General features: G+C 33.2%; 3 protein-coding genes and 1 long non-coding RNA gene across 6 annotated transcripts; all 4 read left to right on the plus strand.

The window, feature by feature from the left end:
* Positions 1–560: 560 nt before the first annotated feature.
* PEN2 (PTEN 2) lies at positions 561–5,697 on the plus strand. 3 transcript variants are annotated; one of them, XM_012981464.2, is made up of 13 exons: positions 561–1,024; positions 1,945–2,383; positions 2,662–2,763; positions 2,854–2,910; positions 3,094–3,159; positions 3,271–3,447; positions 3,559–3,645; positions 3,732–3,796; positions 3,975–4,051; positions 4,150–4,196; positions 4,520–4,650; positions 4,754–4,823; positions 4,951–5,697. In XM_012981464.2, the coding sequence occupies exons 2-13, from the start codon at positions 1,955–1,957 to the stop codon at positions 5,431–5,433; spliced, it is 1,791 nt and encodes a 596-aa protein (XP_012836918.2). In that variant the 5' UTR covers positions 561–1,024; positions 1,945–1,954; the 3' UTR covers positions 5,434–5,697. The 3 variants fall into 3 exon arrangements, with proteins under 3 accessions (XP_012836918.2, XP_088679554.1, XP_088679557.1); XM_088823428.1 differs by having other exon boundaries at positions 846–1,024; positions 1,926–2,383; XM_088823431.1 differs by having other exon boundaries at positions 876–1,024; positions 1,871–2,383.
* A 1,312-nt stretch (positions 5,698–7,009) lies between these two features.
* LOC148772094 (uncharacterized) lies at positions 7,010–8,112 on the plus strand. Its single transcript, XR_016033594.1, has 2 exons — positions 7,010–7,120; positions 7,922–8,112. It is a non-coding gene; the product is annotated as an uncharacterized LOC148772094 (long non-coding RNA).
* Positions 8,113–9,183: 1,071 nt separating this feature from the next.
* Positions 9,184–11,608, plus strand: LOC105957537 (Calcium-dependent lipid-binding (CaLB domain) family protein). Its single transcript, XM_012981465.2, has 7 exons — positions 9,184–9,524; positions 9,648–9,752; positions 9,888–10,014; positions 10,107–10,178; positions 10,632–10,677; positions 10,796–11,120; positions 11,228–11,608. The coding sequence occupies exons 1-7, from the start codon at positions 9,482–9,484 to the stop codon at positions 11,266–11,268; spliced, it is 759 nt and encodes a 252-aa protein (XP_012836919.2). The 5' UTR covers positions 9,184–9,481; the 3' UTR covers positions 11,269–11,608.
* Positions 11,609–14,051: 2,443 nt separating this feature from the next.
* On the plus strand, positions 14,052–16,243 carry LOC105957535 (cyclin-D3-1). Its single transcript, XM_012981463.2, has 4 exons — positions 14,052–14,818; positions 14,922–15,123; positions 15,227–15,363; positions 15,476–16,243. Exons 1-4 carry the CDS (start codon positions 14,324–14,326, stop codon positions 15,791–15,793), a joined length of 1,152 nt encoding a protein of 383 aa, XP_012836917.2. The 5' UTR covers positions 14,052–14,323; the 3' UTR covers positions 15,794–16,243.
* Positions 16,244–17,835: the final 1,592 nt, after the last annotated feature.

Genomic DNA, 17,835 nt, shown 5'->3' on the forward strand with positions numbered 1-17,835 from the left:
TTTTTTCCCTTTTACATTTTTTATTGTCTTGGATTTCAAGGGCATAAACACACATTTATTAATGATGTCATAAGATAAGATGAAAGAAATCAAGATTTGAAAATTTCTAAATTAACTTGGAATTTTTTTTGTTTAATATTTTACCTATCACATTGAAATTTTAATGATGAATTAACTACTTATTTTCTATTTTTTGCCCTTAGTATTAGTAGATTATATGTATGATTGTGGCTTGGGTGAGGTTGTAAAACTTATTTAACCTACATTATGGTCATATTGCTCAATGGTTATTGAGCAATATATTCTAAATTATCCCAATAAAAATGTTGCAATAGTTTTAAAAATATTTACTTTTTTTTAAGTAATGACTTGTCACCACTCGGACTTGAACCGAGATGTTATAACACTACGTCCTAAGAGCAGTATGTCTACCAATTTCTATAGCAGCTTGTCCCGTAGAGTAAAAGAATTTGGGTTAATTGACTCAAATAATGTAAGTTTACCCAATATACCTATACAGTTAACTACTTGTTCTTTTCGTTAAAAAATGTGATAGTTATGGTTGTCGGTAAGGCCGTAAGCCTGCCTAGTTGGTCCCATTTCAAAGCTTTTTATATCAAGTTTTTTCACACGATTGATTCGCTAAAATAATGATAATTATGTTTTACCGAATATTTTTCAATTCAAACAATAATAATCCTAAATAAACAGAAGTGTTTATTTTATGTATTTATTTGTAATTTTTATATTTTTTGGAATTATGTCATAATTTTATTAAATTTTTATTCGTGCTATTGCAAAAATAGCTTTGTGTACAATTTTTTTTTTTTTTTGAGTAATGCTTTGTGTACAATTGCAATCTACATCTAATCAAGCATAAGGCAAAGGCTTTCAACTGCTCGTGCCATTGCGTCCATTTACAAAAACCAAATTGGGACACATCCGACGTCGTTTTAAAAGCCCCCATCAACCACCGCCGCCCTCAACCTATCATCGCCGCCGCGCCGTTGACTCCGATTTTGAGGTAATTTTCAGCAAATCTTTGCTCTTCAGCTTTCAGTGTGTATATTGATGTGCTATATTGCATATCAGTTGAAAGATGTGATTGCCCTCGCCTCTTTCGGAATATATAAATACTGTGGATCGTTAAACGAATTGATTGAAGAAATTCATGGAAATTCGAAATTGAAGTGAGGAATTGGTGGAATTTGCCGAAAATATTCCTTCTCTTATACATCACACTGTTAATTTTAGTGATTCGTCTTGGATTCGTTCATAAGCTTTGCTACATAAGATTCTTTTTGAGGTCGCTGAGTCTATGCATTCTGTGACTGTAATTTTTTTCCAATTTATGAGTATGATCAAAGTATATACAAGTTTTTTAGCTGAAATAAAACTTGTACGGTGTGTTTCGATAAAATTTTAATTATTTATCTTTTAGGCGTTTACTCTGAGAATATTGTGAACTGTTGTCTGTGATTATTGGTTGAGCTGTGGAGAAATGGAAATAATCAGTATGTGATCTTATCTCCTGACATCTGGTCTATCAGATATCCTTCATATCGAGCTGAATTTCATATTTGTTCTAGTTCTGTCCGCCACGGCATAAACTAATATATGTAGTGTTTCTGGTAATGAATAAAATCTTAACTAGTGACATCGTTTCGTGGATCACGTTGTCTCGGAGAAGTTAGAAGTAAATTTAGTTTTTCAAAGAATATTGCCGGTTTCTTATTTGCTTACTTTCATATGGAGGGTCATCTACACCTTATTAATTTTGCCTTTTACATCTAACGAAGCTAATGAAACTCTATTGTCTACGGTGATACATTTTATGTATATAAAAAAAGGATTTCTATTTTTATGGCAGGTTCTTTATTCAATTGTTGCTGCAAGGTTCCAAAACTTATCTAATTGTTGAATAGTTCTGTAAAATACTAACAGGGCTTCAGAAATGAGTTCCGAAACTCCTGATTCGTCAAATCCACTGGATACCAAGTCTCGTGATATAAAAATATCAACTCCGATGGAATCCGCACCAGATAATTCTGAACAGGTTGCCCCTTCAAAATTCTCTGCTTCTGGCATATCCACTTGGGCAAAGAATCTCAAAATTCCCCAGCCATTTGTTGGAACCCAGGAAGTTTCCCCGTCTGGGAACTCAGGGAAGTCACCTTTTTCGCGTATTACGAGTGGGTTTGGATTGCGCGCATCTCCCAAATCTCCTCAATCTGAAGAAAGTTCAGGTGGATCTTCACCAACTACACAACCAGGCTTTCTTGGAACCATCACAAAGGGAATAGTTGACACATCTAAAAATGCGGTGAAAGCTGTGCAGGTCAAAGCTCGTCATGTTGTATCTCAAAATAAGCGAAGATACCAGGTACGTTTTTTATGTTTACTATTGAGTTTTAGTCAAGATTGAAGTAGTAGGCCATTAAAACTGTTTTACCTTAAAATATTACTCTTTTACAAGCTCAATTAATTGGTAAGCTCGTTGTTGTTGATTTATTTCATTATTTTTATGAGAAATGTAATTTGCCGTTTCTTGGAATAGTTTTCTGCACCTTATTATGCAAAGTACCATGTATTTCTCATCTAATGTTGTCTAGATAACTTAATGATTTGGTGTATGGCTTGGGAAATGTTTGGGTTCTATAGGAAGGAGGATTTGATTTGGATATGACATACATCACCGAGAATATTATTGCTATGGGTTTCCCTGCTGGTGATATTAGCTCTGGTTTCTTTGGCTACGTTGAGGTATAATATTCATTTAATCTGAGATACATACGAACCATTATTTATTTATTTATTTTTTCTAAATTGAACTCAATGGTGATTGTGGTTCAGGGATTTTATCGGAATCACATGGAGGAAGTCATCAGGTTCTTTGAAACTTATCACAAGGTATTGTCTGCGTTACAATGTTTATCGATATTAGTTTTACCATGATAAACATGGGCACTGCATCTTGCTGTTACCACCCAAACATAAAAAAATTATGCTCCATTCGCCCACCTCATATTTTGTTATTACATGTGGTAACCTGTATATTTACTGGTTAAATTTTGATTTATTCCAATTATGCAGGGAAAATACAAAGTGTACAACCTTTGTTCTGAAAGATTGTACGATGCATCTTTGTTAGAGGGAAAGGTTTGTTATCCTTTATGCAACCTTATCTGTTGATAGCCTAATTGAATGCTTATATTAGTCATGTAACCCTGATTTTTCCCCATATATATTTCTTCATTCAACTTTCCACAGGTGGCTAGTTTTCCTTTTGATGATCACAACTGCCCTCCTATCCAACTCATCATATCCTTTTGCCAAAGTGCATATTCATGGTTGAAGGAAGATATTGACAATGTCGTGGTCGTACATTGCAAAGCTGGGATGGCAAGGACAGGATTGATGATTTCTAGTCTTCTTCTGTTTCTGAAGGTAAATTGATCATGATTTTTCTTTGGACCCAAAAATGACGACGCTGGTATTTTCTAATGAATATGGTCGTATGTTTACAAACTAATTGCATCGTTATTGCTTTTCATTTAGTTCTTCCCCACAGCTGAGGAGTCAATTGATTTTTACAATCAGAAAAGGTGTATCGATGGGAAAGGGCTTGTTCTGCCTAGTCAGATAGTAAGTCTAGTCCTTTTAAATATATGTTGACTACTCCTGCTATGTTTGTTTAGTAACTATATATATATATTTTGTTTTATCTATAGAGATATGTCAAGTATTTTGAACGCATTTTGGCATACTTCAACGGAGAAAACCAGCCAGGTCGTAGGTATGTTATCATTTAGTTTTCTGATCCAATGAAGTTGATCAATAAGTTTGACAACATAAGTCTTATCTTGTCTTATATTATTGTGGAAATTGTTGTAGGATGAGATGATGGATGAAAAAGTATATATGTTATTGCCCTGTGTTATATTTTTAAAATCATACTCAATTGCATAATGCAGATGCATGCTCAGGGGATTTCGGCTGCATAGGTGCCCATACTGGATCAGACCTTCCATTACAGTCTCTGATCATAATGGTTACCTCTCTTTCTTTCTCTCTCTCTCTCTCTCTCCCTCTCTTTCTCTCTCTCCCCTCTAACGAAATTTTTATCTTAACTGATGCTTCTATCTGTAGGTGTGCTGTTTTCAACAAAAAAGCATCCAAGAACCAAGGATTTATCGGTCTGTTATCCTTCTTTCAACCAGTGTTTGTTAATTAACTAATAATTTTATAAACTTCTAGGGCAATTTATGCAACCATTTATAATGACCCTTGCTGCCAATCATACTTTGACCTGTAATACTTCTTCCGATGATTCAACATTTTCAAAGAGATTGCTCATTTCTAGTTGCACTGCATACGCCTTAGATTACAGTTTTTAGAGAAAAAAATTCACCAACTCGTCACGTTTAGCCACCAGTTATTTGGAACATTTGCTTTGCAGAGATTGGGTTTAAAGTAATGGCTTAGGCATGTTCAATTTGACCTTGTACTGTTTTTTCAGCCTGAAGATTATTGGTTCAGTGCACCGAAGAAAGGAATAATGGTATTCGCTCTTCCTGGGGAGCCTGGCCTGACAGAGTTATCTGGTGATTTCAAAGTCCATTTTCACGATGGCCAAGGAGACTTCTATTGGTATAATTGGTTACTGCTGTCTGATAATTTCTTGTACATTAGTATGCTCACTTCAAATGGCTCGTATTTAGTAACACCATTTTTTTTTTTTAATTTGGGTCAGCTGGTTAAACACAACAATGATAGAAAATCGCAAAGTTCTAAACACAGGCGATCTTGATGGTTTCGACAAGGTAATGTATATGCTATGCATTATACTAAGAAGTAGCTTCTCCCACCGTAAGATGGACTTTTGTGCGAATTTATTAAATCTCATGTGGACTAGATCGCAAATATGTATAAATTTGACATCGTGTGCAGAGAAAACTACCATCACCAGGCTTCCAAGTGGAAGTTGTGCTTGTGGATTACGACGCCGCTACTGTTCTTCCAGCAACGTCTCCATCAGAGACAACAACCGCTAGTGAGTCGACTCAAAATCCAGGTGCAAATACAGGGTCGAGACAAAATCCCGGTCCAGTCGAAGAAGCTTCAGTTGCAAAGAACTCGAACAAAGAAGGCAAAGACGATGATGAATTATCTGACAACGAAACTGATGTCAAAGCTGCAAAAAATTCCGACCAAATTGCTAATCTGACGCATAAGGCAGAGCAAGTCTCCTTAGGGAATACTTCAGCTTCTTCTTCTACTACTGCACAAACTGAGGTAAAGAAGAAGGATAGTGTTGCATCTGGGAGTGACGTGGCGGTTGGTTCGGTGGGTGAGGTGAGTGAGTTCAAGGCAATGGCTGCCGATGCATCGATTTTCTCGTTTGGAGATGATGAAGATGACGAAAGCGAGTAACGGGCTGTTGGTTTGGAGATGTGTGTATATATATTATGCTCTGCTTTGTGAATATTTTTCATAAAAAGTCCGGCTTTCGTGGTTTATTCATTTATTGGATTTTATAAATTACGGTGTCTGTTTCGGATTATTCGGAGTTTGCTGATTGGCTATAGTTCTCTCAACTATTTGTGTTACTTTAATCTGTATGACTGTTGTTGAGGGAAATGTGTACTGTTGCACAATTTATTTCAATCATATTGCGAGACATGTTCTAGTTTGTTACTTACACTCTGTTTTGGTAGTAACAACTATACATTTACACATCTACAAATTAATACAGTCGGGACTAGCAAAATTCTATAAATTTATAAAAATTTTAAAATTTATTGAGCCGATAATTCTATTTTTATTTATGCGAAGTTATTAATTTACAAATATTAATTTATCCAGGTCTACATAGATTACTTGTAAAACTAATTAAATAATATGAAATTATTATATTCTCTTGTAAAACTTACAAGTTACACCCATCATCTCAATATATATATATATTTATTATTTTCCAATTAAATTAGACATGATTGACTGCAAGTATATTCCTACATTAGCAAAATTGATATAATCTAACAATTAAAGAAGACAACGTTATGTGAAGTGGTCAACTAAGACTAGCAAAAACAAATGAAAACTCCTTTTGATTTTAAATAAATTAAAAGTCAACTCAAATTGACTTGGTTTCATTTATTTTTTCTTCTCATTAGATGCTATAGAACTTGGGATTAACATGAGCATGTCAACTTTATATCCATCGATTCATTATCAAACGCGTATAATTATATAGTAATTGCACGTATATTATGAAAATTAATAATTATGCATAACTCATAACAAAAAAAAGACATCGAAAATCACTAATTTACCCTCACAACATATGAAACTATGCAAAGAGACACATTACGAGACAGTCCGATTCCGACGGAGCGAGTCATAAGCAATAAAGATGTCCTGTCTTTTTTTTTCGTTTTTAAAATTATCATTAATCTGTTTTTTTTAATAAAAAAACGAACGATCGAAGAAATATTTATTGGAAAGAGAGAAAAATCTATGAGGCGATTTGTAGCTAATTAATTCCCTGTATTTAATTAGATTATTTGAGAAAACCCCCTCATATGCATTGTAATATTAGACTAGATCCTCTTTTTTTTCCCATTTTTGAGATAAATCCAATTGTATTTTATTCAGCAAATTATATTATTAATAACCTATTTTACCCTTTCTTAATTTTTTTTTAACCTACCCATGTCTCTTCTCTAGCCGTCTCTCTCATTCTCTTCTCTCCCTTCTCTCCACAACTCACAACTCACGCTCACCCCCTCGCCTCCCTTACCAGCCCCCAAAACGGGGCAAGACGTATGGGTTCTTCCTCCCAAACCCTCTAATTTGATGTTTTGTCTTATCTCTCATATATTCTCCCCCTCACAAACGCTACCGAGCCTCATGGCCGGAGTCAGATCTGCGGCGACGGCATGTCCGGTGCCGATAGATATGGTCCACGTAGGAAAGGAGAAGAGATCCGATATGCATTGATCATATCTTGAATTTGGCAGCCCCTCATTCCTTTCAATCGTCGCCGCCATTGACGGTGGATATGGTCAGCACAAGAAGGGTTGCAATTGACTACGCAAAATCTTGTTTTGCATCTAAGGTACACCGATCCTGAAAATATAATTTATTTATTTTTCTGTATTTTGTTTCAAATTTATTTATTTATTCGTAATTTTGTTTTTGTTGTCTACATCAGTTTTCTTGATTTTTGATAAGGTTTTGATTTCTTTGATAGAGTCAGAGAAAAATAGAGGGCTCTTTTTTGTTCATGTATAGTGGATGATGGAGTTCTACGGGGTCTCTCTTGATTTAAATTCAATTTTCGAAATTCTCAATTACTTCATCAGTTTTGATAATTTTTAGAGCTTATGTGAATTTTTTGCCTAGAGTTTGCATGTCTTGTTCTCAGATTATTGGCTATTTTTTTTGCCTAGAGTTTGCATATCTTGTTTGAAGATTTTGTTACTGGAAAGTGGTGATTTAGTAGCAGGAACCGATTAAATACATATTTGGCCCCTCTCTTGTTAAGACAAGATAACTTTTTTTTTTTTTAATTATTTTTTGGTGCGGTGATGAATGGTAATTATAATTTGTGTGTGAATTGGATTATGGTAAGACAGGGGTAAAGAAAGATGTGAGCATAGAGAATTTGAATGATAGTTTTGGATCTTTTGGTAAAAGATAAGTGCAATTGACCATTATGTTAATATTTTTGTAATTGTTTTGTATTGGGTTAGGTTAATTTTGTAGTGGATTATGTTAATATTTTGGTGGATGATGATAGTTTTTTGTAATGGTTTTGGATGAGATTGTAGTAGGTTTAAAATTCTTGCTTTGTGAACTGATTTTGTTTTGAATGAATTAAGTTTACACGTTGTTGTCTTTTTTTTCTTTGATTCAGGTTCTTGCACAAGTGGAGTGATGGCAACAAGTGGGACGAGGTTGGGTGATGTTCGGGTGACTCTACTATTGTCTGTCATGACATTTTTTTTAAAGGGGATTTTCGTAGTGGATTTAGGCAAGTTTTTAGTGGATTTTCTCTTTGTAAAGGGGATCTTTTGTAGTAGATTTCTATATTTTTGTAGTGGTTTTTGATGAACTTTTAGTGGATTTCAGACAAAATATACCCACCTGACGCATGCGCGAGCAATAGAGGAGGGGATGTCGATGCGCTTATAGTAAATAGTGGTTTTCGAATTCTCAAGTGACATTAAATAGTGGATTACGTTAGAGGGGTTGCAGTGAATAGTGGATTTCAAACAGTGAATAGTGGATTTCAAACAGTGAATAGTGGATTTCGAATAGTGGATTTTAAATTCGGACAGTGAATAGTGAATTAGTAAATAGTGGATTACGTTAATTTTACAGTGGATTACGATAATCTTTTAGTGGAGTTTACGTTAATTTTTTTTATAGTGAATGTTCATAAATTTTGATGTGTAGCGAATTTCATCTTTTAGTAAATCTGCTGGAAAAAAAATTATTTTCACTAAATTTTGAAATATTTATAGTGAAATTCGTACGTGTATAGTGGATTTTCAATTTGATAAACTGAAGAAAAACATCAATAAAAAATATTAATTAAAAAAATAAACTGGAAAAAAAATTATTAAAAAAATATTTTAAAAAATATATTTAAAAAAAATAATATTAAAAAAATATTTTAGAAAACAAAAAATTAAAAATAATAAACAAATAAAAAAATTAAAAAAATTAAAAATAATATAAAATAAATAACTATTTTTAAGTAGATATTTAAAAAAAAAACATTGTTTTGAAAGGAAATCGGTAAAAAGAAAATAAATAAAAAATAAAAAGAAAACAAAAAGAATCTGAACGTTTGCATATTTTCAGATTTTTTAATTGATTTTTATATTAATCCATGAATGTAACAAGGGTAAATTGGATATTATGGTAACTGAGGGGGTTATCCCTAATAGTGAATTAAAAAATGGATTTATGCCTCTATGGAAATTGTATGAGGGGGTTATCTCATATAACCCCTTAATTAAGATGTTTAAGAGTAAACAATCGTAAGAAGTCAACCAAAATGCAACTTGACTTGGTAGTGGGGCCAGTGGGGCCGAAGAAGAAATATATATATAATATATAATATATACAATATATAAATATATTTATACACCATTTCCTCAAATTACTTTTACGCGCTCCCAAAATACGAAAGCACTCGGTTACTTCAGAGACTATATAATTTACGCGGAGGCGAAAAAACCCTATTTAATCAATTTTGCGTGTAAAGAAGAAATCCCCAAATCAGAAAGAATCGTCAGCCACAATTTCAATAAATTCTCCATCCAGATTTGATTTCCTCAACTCTTCTGAATTAAATAATCTCTTTTGACTTCAAAAAATTTCAATAAATAAAGTCTGCCCTCTTTTGCGCTTGGAGCTACATAATCACGTTAAACCCTCATTTTCCTCATATTCTAATTCTCCTCCAATGTCGATTTCTGGCATCCATGGTCAACTTCTCGAAGTTACTGGTATGTTCCTTTGTTCATTTTTTTTTCCTTTTTTTTTTTTTGGGTGATTTATTGGTTTAGTGATTATGCTGTGAAATTTTCTGTTTGTGCGATTGATTTGTGGTTTTTTATTCTGGATCTCAGTTGTTGGTTGTAGTAAATTGAAAAACACCGAGTGGATTTCTAGGCAGGATCCCTACGTTTGTCTCGAATATGCGACCACCAAGCATCGTACTCGCACTCACACAGGTAGAGCTACTGTTTATAAATTCACACCAACTCTTAATTCGTTTGTATTAGTTTGATTTTGTAGAAGAAGAATCATGATTTAAGGTTTTTTTTAATTTTTTTTTTATTTTGTTTTTGGGGTTAAAATTTGTTTAGATGGAGGGAAAAATCCCACGTTTCAAGAGAAATTCGTGTTCACCTTGATCGAAGGGTTGCGTGAATTTTCCGTTGTAGTCTGGAACAGCAATACTCTCACCTTCGACGATTTCATTGGCACCGGAAAGTAATATTTTAACCTCTTTCCTTTTTTTTTTTTCCGATTTTTATGTATTATTTGATTGCGGAATCTTAATTTACGATCTCGGTTTTGTTCAGGATTCAATTGCAGAAAGTTCTGTCTCAGGGTTACGACGATAGCTCGTGGTCTCTTCAGGATAAACGCGGAAGGTATAATAAATAATAAATTTGAACTGATCTACATCACTAAATACTTTCCGAGCTTTGTGAACAAGTGGTATATCATATGTGTATAATGTTTTTTTCTCGAGTTGTGTTTGTTCTCTGTATTTTAAGAATATTAACTGCTTTGTAGTGTTTAAGAAGGTTCTATTGCTCTACAATTAGTTAAGGTGATTGATGAATTAAGAATTAATTAGCCTAATTACGAAAATGATAACTTATTCTTGATCCCATGGCTTCAAATGAGGAATTATCACACCTTCTAGAAGGTCAATGAATAATCGATCTTCTCGCTCGTAAATGTCTTCGACATTTTTCGAGAAAAATATGTAAAACTACAATTTATTTTGTTTTTGCGGTACGTGTCAGTTTTAATCTCGGGAATATCATTGTAAAATCTTGCTGATCATACATCTAATAATATGTGTTCTATATCTATAGGCACGCCGGAGAAGTTCGATTAATAATGCACTACGCTGATGCCAGTGTAAGCTAGACCAACTTTTTTCCTATCATATATTTTCTTTTGTCATTCGATTATTTACATCCTCGGGAATATTATAATTGTGGAATATAAACTTTTTATTTTTTATTTTCCAATTCAGAAACCAGCCAAACCACAGGCTTCAGCACCAACTCCATCAGCTCCACCGTATACAGGTGGACCAGCGCCTCATGCTCCGCTATACTCCGCACCTCCAGTATTACCACCCTACCATCAAACGAGCTTCGCCTCGTCACCACTCGTTCATTCATACCCTCCAAATTCTTCTCCATATCCTCCATCACCATACCCTTATCAGCCATCCGCATACCCTCCTCAGCCATCCGCATACCCTCCAACTTACCCTCCCACTTCATCATATCCTCCTCCGCCACATTCGACTTATCCTGCTCCGCCACCTCACAACACTTACAATTATCCTCCAGGTAATATTTAAATTAAAGTGTTTCTCTCACTTACATTTACAGAATCGACATTCTTCGTAATCTTTAAAGCGAAATACTGATTAATGTTTTTTTTTGCTTTGTTGCAGGTTCATATCCTCCGGCTCCTTACCCACCTCCTCACTACTAAGACACACTTTTGTCGAGGCAGTCGAGAAAATCAGACAATCACTGTCTGATTGTGTTGTGTGATTGGTTAGTTGCTTGGTAATTTCTTTGTTCGTTGTAACTTTACGGTTTTGTTGTGGTTCTTGGTTGATGAATTTGTTTTTATGCAAGGAAAAAATGTTGATAATAGAAGTTAAGAATTTGTGATCTTCCATTTTTTTTTTCTCTTCCAAATTTTATATTAGGCCCAAAGTTTTCCAGGGTTTTATGTTGGGCTTTTTCAATATTTGATGCTTTCTGAAATAAATGTATATTTGCATGACGTTTTAGTATTAATATGAAATAAAAACACATTTATTGAATTTCGCAGCATGAAATCATTTTATAATGAATTTCAATTTCTTGTGTTTTTTTCTTCTTTACATCTGAAGTTATTTAACGAAAAGGAAATAAATATTTTTTTGTGAAATATATTAATTTCCCGTACAAGGGAAATATACAATAATTACAATATCGACATTAATTGTTATCATTGTGTACTTATTTGTATATAAATTGTACAAAAACAATAATGCTAAAGCAATTAGTATTTTGGGATGTGGAAAGTAGGGAGAAATGATTGGAGATTATTATGATTAAAAAAAAAAGCAATTGGGGCCGGCTCATTTTGAGGTTGCTCCTAATTATCATTAAAGACAGAAAATAAGTAACATGGGGCTCGCTTTGACTTTGACTTTTTTAATAAATAGAATCTTGTACTCCCTCCGTCCCAATTTAAGTGACGTTTTGGGTTGTTGCACACGTATTAAGAAAATCAATAAATGTGCATAGATTATAGTGAAAATCATAGGAAAATATTAATATATCCCTGACATTAATTATTTTACACTAAGTAATTAAGAGTGATAAAGGGTAAAATTGAAAATAGTGCAATTAATGATACATTGAAAATCTAAAATGACAAATAATTTGGGACAAAAAGAACTCTCTAAAAAAACATATAATATGGGACAGAGGGAGTAATAATTAGTGGTTTAATGGGGGATTAAAATGGATAACAACTAAAGCTACTCTGTTTAATTCAATGGTCCTACTCTTGTTTATTCATGTTTAGTTGGATTGAGTTGGCATCCTTGACAATATAAACCCCATTGTAATGTAATTGGGGGAAAAAAACCCCACTGAAATTCAGCTTTAACTATCAGCCACCATAACAAATCAGAGTGCGTGCGATTAAAGAATGATTTAGCAGTTGGAGCAAGTGAGCTTGTATCAATTGACCAGCTCGAATTCCTCAGTCAACTATCGTTTGGTGGGGCTTATCATATACTCCTATGGTTAGCCTAATGTGGTGTACGTCTCTCGTATTGTTTATAAGCTATTATACGAGAGTATAGATTTATCCAGTGCATGATAAACTTCTGCGTTAGGGACCGATACACTTTTGTAACATCTATAGTGACTAACAAGCATTTTTTAGATGTTAAAAGCAATTAATGTGCAATTACTCCTTAGAATATATATATATATATATATATATATATATATATATATATATATATATATATATATATATATATATATACCAAAAACAAAAAAAAAAACTACAAGGCTAAAGCTTCAACCTATTATTTGGGCTATATATATGTTTGGTTCTAAATTATAAAAGCCTACTCCCACTTGTTATATTTATTAGTGCTCAAAAATGAGGAGACAAGATGGCATGATTAATGGCTTTCATTAAGCCCAAAATTGAGAAGTGAGAGACACAAGCCATAGCCACATGACTCTACCTATCACTATTCACACCATAAAAAGTTCCTTTACTTTTATCGGTCAAGGCTCAAGAAAATTGTGGTTAATTATTATATTTATTAAAAAAAATCTACAATAAAAAACCCGAAAAAGAAAATCGATAATAAAAAACCTGAAAAACATAAATCGATAATTTAAAAATCGATGGATTAAATATACATTTTCGTATTTTAATTGACAAGATTTCTTAATTCTTTATTTATTTATTAATATTTTGGTAATTATAAATTTATAATTGTGTATATCGGAGAGATAAATAAATAAAAATAGTAGGAGTATTTGGGTTAGGCAATAGTAATAGATCTATCTTTTTGGTTGTGCAGTGTCTCTTAATGTTTGCTTCCATAACAGGCACTTTTCGCGGGGCCTGCTTGGTATGTGTGCCTTTGCTTCTCTTCCCGCCAACAATTTTACACCTTAAACACACACTCACCACACACACTAATTTTTTTTTTTTTTTTTATTTTAATAAGAATTACCTAATTGTTGGAGTAAAAAATAGTGCAACATTAGCCATTCCGATTCGATTTTCCCAGTCGGTTTACATATCTTGTGTGATTTAGACGAGAGCTGTATTTACCCATTAGTAATATGCGGTTGCGACATGTGGGTCAGGGTGTAAAACGAATCAAATCGAGCCGAACATGCACATTGTTATTCAAGTTTATTTGAATCTTTATCGATTTTTTTAAATTGTGTTTGAGTTTGGTTTGATAAGCGATATCTGAGTCGAGATTGAACAAGTAATGCTAGTCCTGATCGAGCCTGGGTTCGAACTCAAAACGATTCGTTTATTACAAATGAAACTTTTCAAATTCCTAATGAACGATTTCGAATCGAGCATCAAATTTTTTTTTTAAGTTTGTAAAAAAGTAAAAGAGGAATAAAAAACAATAATTAAATAATTAATTAATAATACAAGTAAATTCACATTTACATTTACCTTGTAAAATATTGCATAAAAGAGAAAAGACAAAGCGTGACAAAACTAGTCTGAATAAAATCTCCTCCTTTATATCTCTCTCTGTTTTTTCGAGAACCGAGTTTCCTCCCTCATCACTCCATTCCACTCCCACCATTCAGATTTAGAGAGAGAAACCAACAAAAAGCTTAATCTAGAGAGAGAGAGAAAAAAAAGAAATCAAAGAATGGGTTTCGCTTTATTACTTTCCGCTTCTTTTCTTGTACAATGAACAGAAAAGAAGAAGAAGAAGAAGAAGAAATACAAACCCTTCTTCTTATCAACAACAACACAACAAACAATGGCTATTGACCAAACCCCACAAAAATCAATGCTCGACGCTCTCTACTGTGAAGAAGAAGAACAATGGGAAGAAGAAGAGAGCGAAATCACATCAAATAATATTAATAATAATATTTCTGTTCTTCGTCGTCCTCTGTTTTTATTGGAGCAGGATTTATTCTGGGACGACGAAGAACTGCAAACCCTATTCTGCAAGGAGAGAGAAACTTGTCTGAAACCCAGAGAAGCAGGATTTGTTGCTTCTTCTTCTCTCTCCTCTGAAAGAAAAGAAGCTGTGGAATGGATTCTCAAGATCAATGCCCGTTATGGGTTCTCGCCGTTGACCGCCATACTTGCGGTCAACTATCTGGATAGGTTTCTTTCAAGTCTGCAGGGCTTCTCTAATGAGGAGAAGAAGCAGCCGCCATGGATGATGCAGCTCTGTGCTGCCACGTGTCTCTCTCTTGCTGCTAAAGTTGAAGAAACCCATGTCCCTCTTCTCTTAGACCTTCAAGTACTGCCTCTTTCTCTCTCTCTGAAATTCAAAAAATAAAAAAAGATTCCATTTTTTTTCTTCTGATTTTTTATTTATTTTTTTTTTTTTTATTAAATTGCAGGTGGAGGGTACGAAGTATGTGTTTGAGGCGAAAACGATACAAAGAATGGAGATTTTGGTGCTTTCGTCGCTGAAATGGCGGATGAATCCGGTGACACCACTTTCGTTTCTTGATCATGTAATAAGAAGGCTTGGTCTGAAGAGCAATCTTCATTGGGATTTCCTTAGGAACTCCGAAAATCTTCTTCTCTCTTTCGTCTCCGGTAAGTAATTGCTAAATAGTATTAAAGATTGAATTTTTATGAAAGAAAAAAAAAGAGAAGAGATTTTTAATTTTAATATGTGATGTATACATACATAATACAGATCCAAGATTCATGCTTTACATGCCGTCTGTATTGGCTACTGCGACAATGCTGCACGTTATCCGTCGTGTTGAGCCCTGTAATAACGCCATTGTTGCCTATGAAAACCAGCTTCTCAGTGTTCTCAACATCAGCAAGGTACTTTCTCTCTCTAGCTAGATCTCTCTCTCTCTCTCTCTCATATTATATTATGTGTTTTATTTATTTATGAATTTCTAAAATTAAATTGTGGGTTTTGTTTATTTAACAGGAGGAAGTTGATGAGTGTTACGAGGTTATATCTGAAGTACTTTCGATCAACAACAACGTTAATCATCATCTCAAACGTAAAAGTTGCAGAGTTCATCAAGAAACCAATAATAATAATAATACTAATAATTCATGGGGAATCTTATCATCAGTTGATGATCAAGAATCATCGTTGTCTTGCATTTCATCGTCTTCTTCAAATATTATTATTCCGAACAAGAAAATAAAAAGGGGTGCTGGTGCTGGTGCTGCCATTAATCATCAGTTGCCATCTTTGAGCAGATCAGTTTTTGTGGACGCTGTTGTCACTCCTCATTAATCAAATCAAAGCTTGCTTTCTCTCTCTTCTCTTCTCTCTCTCTCTCTAGAATTTTCTATATTCATCATTTGTCTATTAAAGTTAATATATTAATTCGCCTTTCGTCAACAACTCTGCAAACTGCGCGCAAGAAGAGGAAAGAGAAAGGGAAAGAAAATGAGAAAAGAAGAAACTGCTGAGAGTTGGTAGTATTGGCTGCTGCAGAAAGAGCAGCTGGCATGCAATTTACAGACACAGAAAGAATTAAGAGAGAGAAAGAAGAGAGAGAAAGAGAAGAGGCCACAGAAGCAATGAAGTATATCTGCAATTTTTTTTCTTTATTTTCTTTTTTTCTCTCTCTTTCTATCTACTTATGTTTTTAATTCCTTATTTTCATCGATCCATCTCTTTTGTCTCTTTCAAGAATCAAAGACTACGTACGTACAATATATATTTCAAGAATTATTATTATTGGACCATATTTATATATATATTAATGTTAAATAATATATGTAGTTTGTAAGATATAATAGATCTTCTGTTTCCATTTTAAGCTCTCTCTCTTGTTGCAAAATTCTCTTGCATGTGATGTGAAAACGAAACATGCAACAAATAAAGAAGAAATTTGATATAAAGAGCTGTCGGTCAGTGGGTTTTGACCTAGCTCCAAATTTCAATTTATCAATTTTATATATATATATATATATATATATATGGTCCCTTTTCTGTAATTATATATATATAATGTATATATATATATTTCTTCTGTTCTAATGATGTTTGTCTTCTCTTTCCATGGCTGCCTTTCGTTTTAGTTGTGTCAGTATTTCGTAGATGACAGTAACCATTTTTTTTATTTTCCAAGAGCTATTAAAGCTAAATATAATTCTGACATTATATATATATATATATACTAATTCCCAAATGAAAATACTTTTCTTAGATTTGTGTTAAATCTTTGATTAACCTATATATATATATTTCTGCAGCTTTTTATGTATTAACGCATGCATGCATGCGTGGATGATGATTATGTATGAAATTTGTTGCATGCGCATGCTACTGTTATTGAGAATAAAGGATATTTATTTGACTATTCGTTTTCTTTGTTATTATTACATTAATTAATGAAATAAATATCTTGTGTCATATTAGTACTATTCATGATTTACAAGTTATTATACGTCGGGTTTGTAAGCTATTATTAGTTCATTATCAAAAACAAAAATATATTGGTAAAAATAACCTAAACTTTCGCTTTAGCAATACTATTTCCTTTATTTATTTATTTATTTTTTCTTTTTTACCCTTTAATTGGAGCACTAGAATAAAAGGTTGAAACCCTCTTTGGCTTTGTCAAATGTAGTAAATTTGTGTAGAGAATGTGAAGCGTGCCAAATCACGCTTTTGGCCTTTTCTTATTTGGCTCTAGCTTTTTTCACGTGTTTTGCTCAAAATCAATTTTATTTACAAGAAATCTATTTCATTTTAATTAACTATATATTATATATACATATTCGTGGGTGACAACTGGCTTGATTACATGATCATCATCTACCTATAATTCTTGAGCCACGTCTCAATTTTTGATTATTTTCATGCCCAAATGTTTGGGCAATGTGACCTAATTTACATCATGCATCAAATAATATTTCACACCAAATAAAATATTTAATTTATCATCCACACTAGTTAAGTACGAACCTTGTCCTATATAATATATATTTTTATGATAGTAAATATTGTAAAAAATCTCTCCTTTGTTTATTTTTTTTGAGGGAAAATATCTCCTTTATTTAAATGTATTGGTTTGAATTTGGCTCTTCCTATAAATTAAAAAAAGATTTGAATTTGGGTGACAAAATCTTTGATTTTGTGGAATATGTCCTCTGTCCCACCTTTAATTTCATTTTTCTTTATGGTGTGTGTGTGTGTGTGAGAGAGAGAGAGAGAGAGAGAGAGAGATGCATGCTTGTGATAGTCGTTCATGGAAAATATATTATGATTGTGGTTTGAAGTTTGAACAATAATGATTTTAAGTATTCAAATTTTGTTGACCAATC

Source organism: Erythranthe guttata, chromosome 2 (assembly GCF_056151865.1).
Source record: "Erythranthe guttata isolate IM_541 chromosome 2, IM_541, whole genome shotgun sequence".
Taxonomy (NCBI): domain Eukaryota; kingdom Viridiplantae; phylum Streptophyta; class Magnoliopsida; order Lamiales; family Phrymaceae; genus Erythranthe; species Erythranthe guttata.